The 14,269-nt window shown below is 40.2% G+C and overlaps 1 protein-coding gene across 1 annotated transcript in view; it reads left to right on the top strand.

The window, feature by feature from the left end:
• Nucleotides 1–14,269, top strand: part of ST6GALNAC3 (ST6 N-acetylgalactosaminide alpha-2,6-sialyltransferase 3) — a 1,741,316-nt gene that overhangs the window by 557,720 nt on the left and 1,169,327 nt on the right. Inside the window, exon 2 of the mRNA XM_078645280.1 lies at nt 2,610–2,810. Coding sequence (XP_078501406.1) covers nt 2,610–2,810 — 201 coding nt within the window. The remainder of the gene's footprint in view (nt 1–2,609; nt 2,811–14,269) is intronic.

Here is a 14,269-nt window from a genome sequence, read left to right as displayed (position 1 = left end):
ATAGACCACCACATTATCAGAAAAAATATTACAATCTTAAAATATAATGTGACTAATCCCAACTCAACTCCAAAAAGGACTAACACTTACCAAAATGTGCAGGTTTGGACAGTCCAGCTTTACCATGTATCGGGGTATCCCAGGAAATGCTGCTACTCTTAATGTCCAAAATTAAATTGGTCTAGCGTTAAAAGCAGCAAGCAGCGAGGCAAAACTAAAGCCACCAAAGCAATGATCAAAGCTTAATAAAACTTTACAGATGCTGTGACCTGACAGTAACCTTCTTACAATGAGGGACCACAGGTATCACGATCATGTGAATCCTCATCTGCAACACATATTTAAGTCGTATGTACTCAAATGTATCTGAATAGTACGTTTGCAATTAACTTTTTTTAAGCAAAATTATTTTTTTTCATTTTAGAATAATTTAGTATACACCTGTTTGCCCTGGATCAGACAAATAAAACCAGGAACAGGAATTGCATCTAATGCAAATAGGAGAAACACCCTTCCCAGCTTTAAGATTGGGTAGTAAAAGATACTCTCAGACCCTTAGTCAGTGTTTCTGCTGCAGTATTTAGAGAGGCATGCAGAGGAATTATGTAGTTTCAGCTAAAATGGGCCAAGATAGGCTAAAATAACAGTATTATCTGCATATGTCAGACCTGCTAATTGCACAGAGGGTAACTTTGGGAGAAAATATTGTTTTTGACTTTCTTCACTTGACAGCATACTCCACAACTATGCAACATATAACCAATCTTAAATGACTCCCTAAGATTTTTACCTTAGTTCTCATTTGGGCGGAACTCATAAAACCCAGATTTTAACATCTTAAAATCAGTTTTTCATTTTAGATCAATTGTTCTAACATCACTACACATATCTTTTGAGTCCTTGCAAATTAGGATTTTGCACATATTAGTCCAAGGCCGCTAGATATTTCCTATAGTCCTAGGGAAGAATATTTCCGGTCTGCTACCAAATAAGCTCTAGCAAATCAAATACTACCCTTAAAGTTAGTCTGCTTTTATATCCAAATGCATGAAGTGTGACAGTATATAAAAAGACTAAACTGTGCACTGATGTTGTGTTACCAGGGTAGTTGACAGTTTTTTGTTGACTGTTGTCAGAAACTGAAATCAATGGAATAATCATTACAAACAGATGTTAGGTTGCCAACAAATTACACTTTCATCATGTGAATGTGTCTCTGGAAGTGCCAAGAATTTTTTCCAAATAAACCTTTCACTGTTGAATGGTTTGCACAGGTTACATCTCTTCATTAAGATGAAGTATACATTTGCTGAAGAAATACTTGTTTGGAAACCCAACTTTTTCTCGCAAAAAGCCATCACCAGCCATTTTCAAGATTAGCTGATGGTCCCTAGAATTTACGTTGTAAATGTTCCTCATTGAAACACAGTGACACTATACAAATAATGCATATGATAGAAAATATAAAACGATTTTAGCTAAGCTAAAAGGACTGTTCACCGGGTTGCCCTTCATAATTGTGAAACCTGCACTAAACAGATGCTTCTTTAATATCTTGTTGCAGGACAATGATATTTTGTTATTCAATATTATTGCTCATTAAGAATTTTTGTGAAGACTTTTGATACCATATGATTTGTGTTAAATGTGGCACAAGTGCATCTGGTTTGACATACACATTGTTTTGGGCAGAGCAGTGATAAACTCATGCGATGGTTATTGTAAGAGTCCTTACTAGAGGTTACCTGTAAAGCGTATGCAAAGTTTGGAGGGCACACAGCAGGGCCCTCATGGGCCCTCATGGGTGTGAGGCTGTTGATCCTTGCACCCGGTGACAGGCACCTTAGGGTGCTGGCCACAGGGTGCAGGGATGAACTGAAACCCTGCATTTCACAATGGAGGCATGAATTCCGCTCGGAATGCATGCTCCCATTGTGAAGTATACGAGTGAGACCAAACAGGGTTTGGTCGCATCGTACTTGCAGGGTCGTAACCGACCACAGCAGGTCGGTCGGTTACGGCTCCTGACCGATGTCGGACGGACTCAGGTCCATCCGACATTGGAATAGACCCCCATGTATTGTAAAGAACAAGATACCCTTTACTGTACATTTAAAAGATATTGCTCGTCACTAAGAACTGTCATGCTGCTAAGTGACTTGCAAAAGCTTATTAAGGAGTGGTTGAAGTCCTTTTATTACGTGTCTAATTAAGCACCAGCTCACTTAATAAGGTGGTTTGACTCATGGTTGCCAAATAGGACTACATGGTCACTAAAGAAACATCTCCTGGTTTTACTCACATTTGAGAGAGAGACCAGGGAAAGGTGAAGCTTTTCCTAGTTGTTTAACATTTGGAATACTATGCTGATAATATCAGCCACAAATCGCTAGACAAACTCGCATGGTGGGCATCTTATAAACTTATGTAGGGGAAACGAAAGATTGCACCTTTAATAGGATTAACTGCTGAAATGGAATATGTGCTTCAGATCAATCACTGTTAATATCTGCATACATGCATTTAATGTGCTCAAGTATCTGTAAAATGCTTTAAATAAGACAAAATGAGCAGTAGAGTCAACTATGTTTTTATCTTTTTTTTTATAGCGACGGCCATGTGCTGCTTTGACTTTGATCTCAGCTTTGGTCTTACTTGTGGTCTTTCATCTCAAAAGTGAAGAGTTTGAAGGCAATATTCTTGGTCTTCTGAACCATTTGGGATGGTCCAGCACAAAAGGATTCCCATTCTTTGAACAAACACGGCATCCCACTCACCACAAAGGATACATCAACGTAAAGACACATGAGGTAAGGACTTCAGAAGACCATGTTATTTACTGAAAGCACTGCACATGAGGGCGTAATTTATGGCAATTCAGCGTTAGGGCAGTGCACCATATTTCTGCCTGCGACGGCGAAGTTTTGGCAGCCTAGAGCCAACATAGGCATCCTTGCACCCTTGTGTAAGGGTGCCTCCATTACAGGCAGGACTTTTTACTGCAGGAAAAGGCACCATCCTGCACAAAAAAAATCCTATGAGGCATTTCCCTTTTTCTATGTGTGCTGCAGAATAGAACACACATAGAAAGAAAAAAAAACAAGGGGAAATTACCATATGTCCCCTCCTTACACCTTACCTCGAGAGGCTTATGACTCTGATGCTCTCCAGTCTCACATCGCTTTGTAAATCTGGGGCAGCGTCAAATTCCATGGGTGTTGCGTCGAAAAACCCACCACAATGCCCATAGAACGCCTCCCGAGCGCAGAGTAAGGCAATTCATTCATTTTCTCTGTGTCCCTTACCCATAATTTATGAGGCCACTCAAAGCTGTGCAGTGTTGCTACATTAATCCTTATGAGAGCCCTGCGTCATGCATGTACCACTTTACGTGCTGCAAATGTGCTGCAGGGCTCTCATAAATTAGCTCTGCGATGTAATCCACATTATACAAGGTTTGATGTAGAAAGCAAACGCTAGAAGTCATACAATAAGTCTCTTCAAGTTCACACATAACACCTGTTTCTGTTTTGGGAATATATATAATATGCACTCTCAATGACTGCACATCACTGTGGCATTCACAAGTGTTAGAATATTATGTGAGAGGCCAACTCTTGTTGTTGTGCCATTTGAAGTACAATCAATATACACAAGATAAACCATGAGCCCTAAGAGAGGACTCCAATTAAGAAACTGCCCACAATATTTTCCCTAGCTGTCAAAGTTGTCAAAATGTGATGCTACTTCCTGTGGCAAGGAGACAACCAATTCCAATTATTATTAATGAAGGAAAAATACAGCAAACCTTTTTCAGATTTCGTTTTTTGTGTGGTTGTATAGAACGTGGTATGTTAAACATTACATTGTACTAGAACGTTTGAACATTGACAACCCTATGTGGTTATAAATGCTGCTATAAGACCACTGCCATCAACATTATAATGCCCTTATCCAAAGCCTCTGACCCTTGTTCTCTGAAGACTCTTATTAGGATATATGGAACTTTGCAGGGAAATGAGGGAGATAGATGGGTTTTCCCAGAGCGAAGTTTTTCCCTTTCCTCATCCTATGGATCACAGTTTCAGTACTAGAGTAATGCATGAACTACAAGAGGAGCAGAAAGCCACCAAAGCTATTTATTTGTCATCTTACATACTGCAACAAGATCAAAATGAGTCTCTCCTGTTCAACTGAAACAGAATTAGCAAAGCCAAAATTTTCACCTCTTTTTAATTAGTGTGTTTTGTCCTCATAAAGGGGAAAGTCCTAATAGCGTAGAGCTCAGGTCATTACACCTGGAAAGGGCTTTTAAAGGCAGGCGTCAGCTGCAGTAGTTGGTTGTAAGTTTATGATCATATTCCTATTCACAGATGTTTTTTTGCCATGTAAATCACAAAGCCACAGAGTTTAGGGCAAGATGTACAAAGCATTTTTGGGCCGTTGCTACCACAATAATCTATTTTATAATGTACAAGCCAGAAATTTTAATTCTGTAAAAAGTTTAGAGTTAGAAATTTGGGTTTGAGAATTAATACCAATTCAGTATTTGGAAGTTCTTATTTAGGACGTCCATTCCAAATACCGAATTAGATGTGTATGTATTAATGTTTTGTGATTGAATTCTGGTCCCAAAGCATTCATATGTTAACACTACTCAAAGGATGTGGTAAGCCACGCCCAGGCAAAATGGGTCCCCAGGGGACACCTTCCCCTTGTGAATGTTGAAAAAAAATGTTTTAGAGTAGGCTGTGGTCCTCTGGACCACAGCCTACAGTTAAAAAACGAAAATGATATTTTTCATTTTTTTTTGTTTAAATACATTCTGTTTTCCTTTAAGAAAAAGTGATTGAATTTAGAGAAAACAAATATTTTATTTGAAATCAATCCCAGACATAGTGCCCTGCTGACCCCAGAAGGCCTCCATTGCTGCAATGACTGTGACTCCAAGTGTGTCACAATTTGGGAACTAACATCACTAATATTCATGAAGTAGGTTAAATTGTGACTCACTGTGAAATGGTAATTTGCAAACTGACCTATTAATTAGGCCAGGGTGGTAAATTCCGTTCCGTTCGCGGAATTTGCGGAATTTGGGTAATTTCGCGTTTCACGGAGAATGCGAAATTGCCCAAAATTCTGCATTCCGCCACTTTGCAAAATTTTTTGCTTGTTCGGGTGCACAAAATGCGGGCTTACGAGATATTTCCCCCCGAGCACGCAAACAATGATTGCGAACAGTGAAAAAGCTTTGCGAACAAGCAATTCCGCATGTTCGTGGAATTTCTGCGTGTTCGCGGAGATTTTTTACCATTTTGCGGAGATTTGCATAACGCAATTACGCAAATTCCGCCCACCCCTACTATTAATGCATAGATTGCTTCGCAAATTACCACACTGGTCGCAAAACGTCTGGGCACAAATTGCAACCAGTACATTGCGGCCAGTTGTATGTATATATTTCATATAATGCTTCACCAGATGCAAAGGTCATTGTGAGGAATTTATAAGCATAATGGGCCAGATGTACAAACCTTTTTTTCATTTGCAGATGGCTCAATTTGCAACATTGGACCGTTTTCAAACACAAAAAGGCATTTTTTAATGTACAATGGCGCACTTTGCAATTTGGCGACCGACTACCAAATTGCAAATTGGGTTTGCGATTTGGTATTAGGAAGGGGTGTGTTTAGGCCATCCATTCCTAATACCAAATCTCAGCGGTCTGTGTGTATATTTTGTGACCAAAACGCAATTGCAAAACATTCACATTTTACTGCCTACTTCAAGAAGGCAGTAACCCATTCACAAATAGGAAGTAGTCCCTAAGGGACCCTTCCCCTTTGAGACTGTTAGTAAAAACATTTTTTGAGAGCAGGCAGTGGTTCCATGGACCACTGCCTACTCCCCAAAAATTTAAGAAAACTTTTATTTTTTATTTTTGACCCACATCCCGTTTTCCTTCAAGGAAAACGGGCAGCATTTTTTATTTAAATAAATGTCTTTATTTAAAAGTAAACACAGACATTGTGGTCTACTGACCCCAGCAGGCCACTATCCCTGTGATTGTTGTGATTCCCAATGGGTCGCAAAACAAGACCCACCTCATGAATATTAATGATGTAGCTCTATTTGCGACCCAGTGAGAATCACAAAGGGCCATATGTATCAAGGTACCAATTAGCGATTCTGTAATAGCGATTTTTAAGAAATCGCTATTTCAGAATTGCTAATTGGTATGTATCAAGAAAATTGCAATTTTTTAGCGATTTCTTGATATTTCTTAATTGCGAATTCGCAAATTGCGAATTCGCAATTAAGGAATACTTTCCCATTCATTTCTATGGGCCAGGAGACCCATAGGAACAAATGAGAAGTTATTCTCAATTTGCGATTCGCAATTTGCTAATCGCAAATTGAGAATAATGTCAAGGGTGCAAAGGTGTCCAAAGGACACCCTGTTGCACCCCTGAAATATGTATGGGTGCACATGTGGCGCACATACATGCCCTAAGGGCATGTATGTGCGTCACATGGCACTTTGAAAAATGCAAAAATTTGCATTTTTCAAGGAATTCGCAACTTACCACCAACTAGAAGTTGGTGGTAATTTGCGATTCCTTAAGGCCATTTAGCAACATTTTTTGACTTCTTACATTGCATTTAAGGAATCGCAAAATTTGTGATTCCGTAAATGCAATTGCAAAATAAGGAATCGCAACTTTTGCGATTCCTTATTTTGCATGCAGATTTGGGTGATACATACCATTTTGCGAAAATGTGTTTGCAAACACCGAAATTCTGTGAATTTCGGCGTTTGCGAACACATTTGGGCATGATACATATGGCCCTATATGTGTTAAACACACATTTGTGCATGGGTGTTTACGTTTACCAGATAGCGAATCACAAACACTTACCTATGTACATCTGGCCAAATAATTCCTATAATGTTCTTTGTGGTATATATTATTTGATAGGCAGCGGTGTCTGCCGCACTAGGGCTTGACAAGCAGAACCCCATCAATTTTGTAGCGCCCACTCACATGCAACAATAAGGCAAATAGAGGGCATGATCTCAGGTCCTCTACTTAGATCCAGATTTCAATGCACATGTGCAGTAGATGGAGTGTCAGCTGAGCCATCGCCATATTTTCACAAGCAACGTATAAGTGGAAATAGCCTTACATGCATAAAGTGCAGGGTGTACCCATTCCTCTCTCAGGCAAACAAATGCCCCAGATTTCTCTGTCCATTACCTAAAATGGCTTGTCATTCTCAGAGCTGAACCGGCGAGTCAGGGACATGAGGTAGTAAAGCACAAGTTGTAAATCATAGCAGCTTCTCCCATCTTTGCTGCTCCACTCTTCTTTCTATTTCCACAACTAATACGATTAAGCTTGAGTAAAGAGTTAAAGTGAAGGCCAACCTGCAGTAGTACAGTGTTGGTAAGTAATTTGGGGGCAAAATGCTGAAGACTTATATGTGCTTGTGTGCACATGTTTGTATGTGTGCATATGTGTACAAATTAATGTATGCAAGCATGTGTTCGTTTAAGTGATAGGATGCAAACAGGTATGTACCTGTAATATTTGTGTGTATTCCTGGGTGTTCCTGTGACGTAATGGTAACCCTGCAATATTTTACACTCAAATTGTCATTTTATACGTTTTATTTATCATGTACAAATGTATGACTTCGTGTAGAATATGCCCCGCGATAATTAGATCTATATTTCACATCTTGTGGACATTTTTGATATGATTGTAGCAATGTTGGACTGTAGTGAAGGCTCTGACACAATTGTGCCATCCTTGACGTATTGTGTGCATTCTTGAAATATTTCGGTTTATTCATTGTGTAATTTTGGCCTAGGCAGTCTCACTCTTTGACATACTAATGATTATCCACTACATAATGTTTAACTGGCTTGGTGGTGTCACACCTTGACATCTGGATTCTTTCCATTATTGTGGTTGTTTTTTATGCTAAGGTGGCCATGGCAAAACAGTGCCCATTTTTTATGTAATGTAGAAGAAACTGCATAATAATGGTGACCTGTGGCATAATGTTGTCCCTTACATAATCATGTATGTAGTGGGCATTCTTCACATAATTGTGGCTGTCCCCATCACATCAATGGCCTTGACATAACGGTGCCCATCTCTGACAATTTCTATATGTTAGACATCTTGACATTAAATAATTATCCATGATGCAGTAATGGTAGAAATCCCTGCTATATCTTGTCCACCGTGGTAATAGATGATGACGATTTTTAAAGGTATTATATGTCAATGTGTGGGTTGATACATGTGTTAAACAGATCTAACTTAATTGTTTTCGAATTCTGATTTGGGGGGGGCCTTGATGCGTTCTCACGTCTTTTAAATATGCCAAGTTGTTCCCTTCTGAAAACTCTGTCTTTTTTCTTAAAACACTTTCTGCATTGTCTTTTTTGATTTGTGACTTTTTTGGTTTGATAAAAACTGAATAAAGTTTTATTTGATGATGATGACATGTGAGACTGATGACAATAATAGGCTGATGTGTGAGGTCAAACATATAAACATGTTGTTTTGGACCCCAAAACCTTTTTTTTTTATTAAAATGGCAACCTTCAGTCTGGGCGACTTTTACTTATTTATCCAAAACAAAAGATTTGTATTTTGGTAAATATGTACGTATTTTCTAAAACTAACCAGACGTATTTGGGACCAAACATTTGCATTTCAGCAACATTTTAAAAGCTGATATTTACGAGTGTAGGGGAGGGAGTCTGCAATTTTTGACACCCCAAAACGTTACCTCAACAGAACCCCCAATTCATTCAATCAGAGATTATATTAAACCTCAATTGCATGAGGTAATGTGTCCCTGAGATGAGGCACCTTTAAAACTATCAGAAAACAGTCAACTAAGTAAAATGACCCACTTAATAACTGACTTTTATATCAGCAGAGTAATTTACAGGCTGTATTCCAAAAATTCAAAAGAAATGAGGTATGGAATGATTGCCATGAAGATTCTCAGCAAATAGATCATAATAGCACAAAAAGGTTCTCTGATTCAACCTTCAATCAAGTGATTATATAAAGTATATTTGCATGTAAAATTACTAAAACTAGAGATTCATTGCGGTATTATCAAATGTGTTTTATTCCCAGCAGATCAGAGCACAGTCTCAATAAGCATTATTTTGCCTTAAATTATGCCCGCTCTATGCTAATGCTGTCCAATATGGTGAAACAAACTAGCTATATGAACAGCAGCAAACAATAATAAATGAATTGGGTACACAGTGAGCTAGCAGAATGACCTTGAAGCAATTGTTCTAGTTGTGTGACTTAGCCAGAAAAGATTTATCCAGAACAGCAGATTACACAGGTTAAATACAGCCTACACATCCCCCTTCCAGACTACAGGACCATTCACCTATTTTGGTAAACCGTTTCCCGATTCCTCTAACCCAGAAACCTACTCTTTCCACGAACAGTGCTCTTCTAAAGCTTGGACTCCACATATACATTAATAACCCTACTGTTATCGTGTGTGAAGGTGAAATGTTGCCTGACTTTCAAAACCATACATATATTGCCTTGCTCTGCAAGGAAGATATCTAGCACTAAGCTTTTCTGCAAAATCATTGCCGGCATTGCAAGTAGTTCAAAATTAATCTGCGGTACAGCACCAGCAATAATAGAAGCAAGCCAGTCCACAAGCCTATCCAACCATCTAAACTTCTCATCGTTCATAGTCACTCCTATAGAGGGAATCACAGCTCCTAATATATCTAATACTATCTAACCAAAACCATGTTTCACTCCATTCAAACCATCATCATCATTATTTCTACTCACATGATAAACTCTAGGAAATAGGAAAGCAAGATAGCACAAACACCACAAATTAAGAGGCAAGTTCAAATAAGGAGCCTTAGCACACACACAATAAAATCTTCTTGAAAATTTCCAACATAACTTCTCTCACTGCACTTTCAACAACATCTTCAATTGACCGTACTACTTTAAGTTCATGACGCACTACACATAACTCGCCCTTTCTCTTATGCTCCAAACGTTTTGGATGCAAATTTGAAAAGATAAATTCTTCATCACCCTTAGTCTGCTCTCTTATCTTCTTCTCATCAATCCAATCCCCCACAGTCTTCATTCTTCTCTCATTATATCCTCTAACAAACTCAAATTCTTCTTTACTTAGACTGCACACATAGGGGTCCATTAGGATGTAGGGCGCATCGGCACTGCCCGCATGACAGTGGCGATCCGCCCTACATCCTTCCCCGCCTGCCACCCATTTCCCCCCGCCATATTAGTATGGTGGGGGGTAACGCGGCGGATGGGAAGACCGTCCACCGCTTTTCCGCCTGGTCGACAAGTCGACTGGGTGGCAAAGGGTTTAACATGCTGGTGGTGTCTGCTAGACACCGCCATCCATATTAGCATGGGTGCGTAAACATGCCTTTCCGCCGCCACGGAAAGGCATGCGGAATTCTCTTATGGGGCCCATTGCGGGCCCCCAGGGTTTTAGGGGGGTGGGGGGTGCACATGGGGGGTATCTATGGTACGCCCCTGCATTGTCATGGACATGGTGGCAGGCACCTCGCGGTGCCTGTCACCTTGTGCTAGACAATGCTGGGAATTGATGATGCCACTGCCACGGTGGCATCCTAATCGCTAATGCGGGACCGCCGCACCGCTGGCGGCTGGTCCCAGCACTGCTAGGGTGGCGGATGGACAGAAGTCAGGGCCGGACTGGCTACCGGGCGATTTGGCATGCTGCCGAGCTGGGGGCTGGTTTCATTGATGGGGACCTGCGTGTGCTGAACGAAATTTGTTTAGCTTTGTTTATTTTGAAGCACACGCAGGTCTCCATCAACGAAATTAGTCCCCACCGCAGTGACATCAGCCCCCAGCTCAGCAGCATGCCAAAATGCCCGGTAGCCGGTCCGGCCCTGACAGAAGTCCACCTGCCATCCTAATTGGCCCCATACTCTCAAGTTTTATTAGTAGTATGATTCATTTGTGCAACTGTTGAGAGAAGGGTAGAGGAGTTGACCTAATGGCTAGGGTGGTCGAACTCAAATCTGGGGAACTGGGTTAGAGTCTCGGCAACAATGCTGAACATCCTCTGATTCTGGGCAAATCACTTCATCTCCTCGTGCCTAAAAAAAAAAAAATTGCAAAAAAAATGAATTTGTCCTCATGTAACGCAACTGCTGCTATGTAAAGAGCTCTGATGCCCGATACTTTCGGGTCAATATTGCGCTATCTAAAAAACTGTATTCTGAAATATACCATATTTTAACCCATCTTTAGCATCGTATGAAAAAGAAGGCCTTCTAACAAGACATTAAAATGCGACATATAAGGCAAAAGAAACTCATGTTTATTAAAAATACTAACAAAAACATTAAAAATTAGACCATAGGATAGTGGAAGCTGGATCAAGTTGCTCTTTCACCTGCAGAAGAAGGGGGATAAGTACTCACAATCCTTGACCGTCATAATATCCACATACTCATCCAATATTTTAGTATAAATACTAACATGAAATCCGTGCACTAAACTATTACCTATGTGTCAATGTATTAGAACCAAGATCTATATGTACTGTAGTTAATTCAACATGTGTGGAGATATATTCCACCAGTGAAAGGAGGAACAACGATGAAGCAACTAAGACTATTAGTATCATTTTTAAGTAGAATATGCTAATAGGTTTCCAGCATTTGCTTTAGCACCAGCTCAACACACAACACATGCTCTAAACTTAACCTAATCATATCCATAGAAGGTGCATTGAGAGTAGACTCATTCACACCCAATAACTGGTCTGATAATTACTCAATCTTGTTCCACCTATTTATGCGCACATCAACTCCCAAAAGGCAAGAAACCAAATAAAACGAGTGGGCCAGAGACACCAAAAACATGGACAAGGTCAAACTGACCGCATTGTGCAAAAAAACCTCACTCTTCCATCAACAACCCAGAATGCGCTCAAATTAACCAAACACTACAACCGAACAATATCAAATACAATGGAGGCAGTAGGCCCTCCGAGACTCAAGAAAAAAAGAATCAAACACTCCTAACTTTGGTACAATCAAGATATAGATGAGGAAAAGAGAAGTCTTAGACATGCATAGTGAAGGTGGAGATAAGAACCCTCAACATTTCTTCTAATCAAACTAGGTGAACGATGAAGCTGCTACCAAAAACTTATCTGGGATGCCAAAGCATCGTACTTCAGAACCCAAATAGGCAATGCAAGAAATCGCCCAAGATGACTTTTTGAAATTGTCAATCACAAACTGGGGCAGACAATGCAACTGAGCTCAGTTATAACATAGTGGAAAAATGGGAAGCGCTCTCTTCATTTTTCAATGAAAACATTGTAGAAATTAAAAAGGAAATTACAACCGACAAGCATAGTTCACAAGACATTGTAGTCAATGATTGCTATTCCGTCGATAACCCTACATTCCATGTGGTGGTGCCAATGAAGAAATACCCTTCCAAGACCATAAATGAGGCTGCCTGGAGTGAGATCAAAACACTAACTGAAGAAGAGGTCCACAAGATCGTAGTATCTTTGAATCCAACTCCACATTTCAACGACCCCTCCACAACACTAAAGGAATTCAGTCACCTTTTCTCACCTATACTAACAAAGATAGTAAAGTCATCTCTAAAACAAGGAAGTATCCCAGATTGCCTGAAGTCTGGGCAAGTGACGCCCCTCTTGAAAAAAGTTGGTACTGACTCTTTAATACTGAGCAACTTTTGTCCGGTGTCTAATATCACCTTTCCATCAGAATTGCTGGAAAAATATGTGCACACACAACTGAGCCAAACCAAAGGGGATGATGGACGGAGGTTTGAACATTGCAAGCACTCACCCCCAGTCAACTGATCTGGGTTTATTACATCATCATTCTTTAGCTCACTCTGCCACCCCAGTTCAAACAACTGAGCCAGCACATTGACCACTTTAACCTACTCAACACATGTCAGGATTTAGAACAGGGCGCGGCACTGAATCAGCCATTGAACACATAATGGATGACACCCTTAAGATACTAGACCACAGCGACTCTTGCCTTCTCGTCCTCCTAGACCTCTCATCGGCCTTTGACACGATCAATCACAACACCCTACTAAAAGTTCTAGAAAAGAGAATGGGGTTGTCTTGGAAAGTGGTCTCATGGTCTGCATCCTTTCTGCAGAATTGCTCACGACGTATCAAAATAGGCAACTCATTCTTTGATTCATCAAAGTAAAGTACGGAGTCTCTCAAGGGTTGACCTTTTACCCCACACTTTTTAACCTATATACGGAACGACTAACCGAAATCCTCAAATAATCAAACATTGCATACCACATGTCCGCATACGATCCACAATTATACTTAAAGAAATCCTCCCTAGATTACATCATTTCACTAAATAACAAAATCAGACCTAACTTTCTCAAAACAACCTCAAGCTGAACATTCTGAAAACAGAATTCAATCTTTTCTCCCCTCAAAGCAGCTCAACACTCACCCAAGATTGGTTCAAGCACCTAGATGCCCTCAACTTCAAACCTACCATTATTAACTCCACTAAATCCCTTGAAATAACACTAGAAAATAATGTAAACATAATAGCTCACATCAGTGCTACCACAGGCTGTACGTCATTCCAAATCAGAGTACTGAAGAAATTGAAAACATTTCTGCCACCTCCAGACTTCAAACAAGCAGCATAATCATTAGTGGTCTCCAGACAAGAACACGAATCAGTGACCCTGTCAGGTCTGTCTAAAGCAAGAATAGCTCCACTCAAAAAAAAAAACCTTGCAGTAGTGAGATTGGAAACAGGCACTAGATGCTTTGAGCACATCACTCCATCACTTAGGTATCCACACTGGCTTCCCCTCGAGGCCAGAACCCAACTGAAAATTGCTTGGCTCACACACAAAGTATTACATTTTAACAAACTAAGTTACCTGGCAGAAAATATTCGCATCTCAGGTGGCAGCCAACCTAAGAAGTGCAAATTCTCTCACGCTTGAACTCCCTAGAGTCAGGAAACAAAAAACCTGCACTCACTCCTTCTCAGGATCGGTACCAAGGATCTGGAACTCCTTATTACCCAAGGTGTGTTCAAACCCATCAACAGACTTTTTAAAAAAAGAGATGAAAACGATCCTAATGCATAGATTCCTTTCATAGACTTTCGGGGAGCCTCTTCCCAGGGCAC

Source organism: Lissotriton helveticus, chromosome 1_1 (assembly GCF_964261635.1).
Source record: "Lissotriton helveticus chromosome 1_1, aLisHel1.1, whole genome shotgun sequence".
Lineage (NCBI taxonomy): Eukaryota > Metazoa > Chordata > Amphibia > Caudata > Salamandridae > Lissotriton > Lissotriton helveticus.
This window is presented reverse-complemented; position numbering and strand designations above follow the sequence as displayed.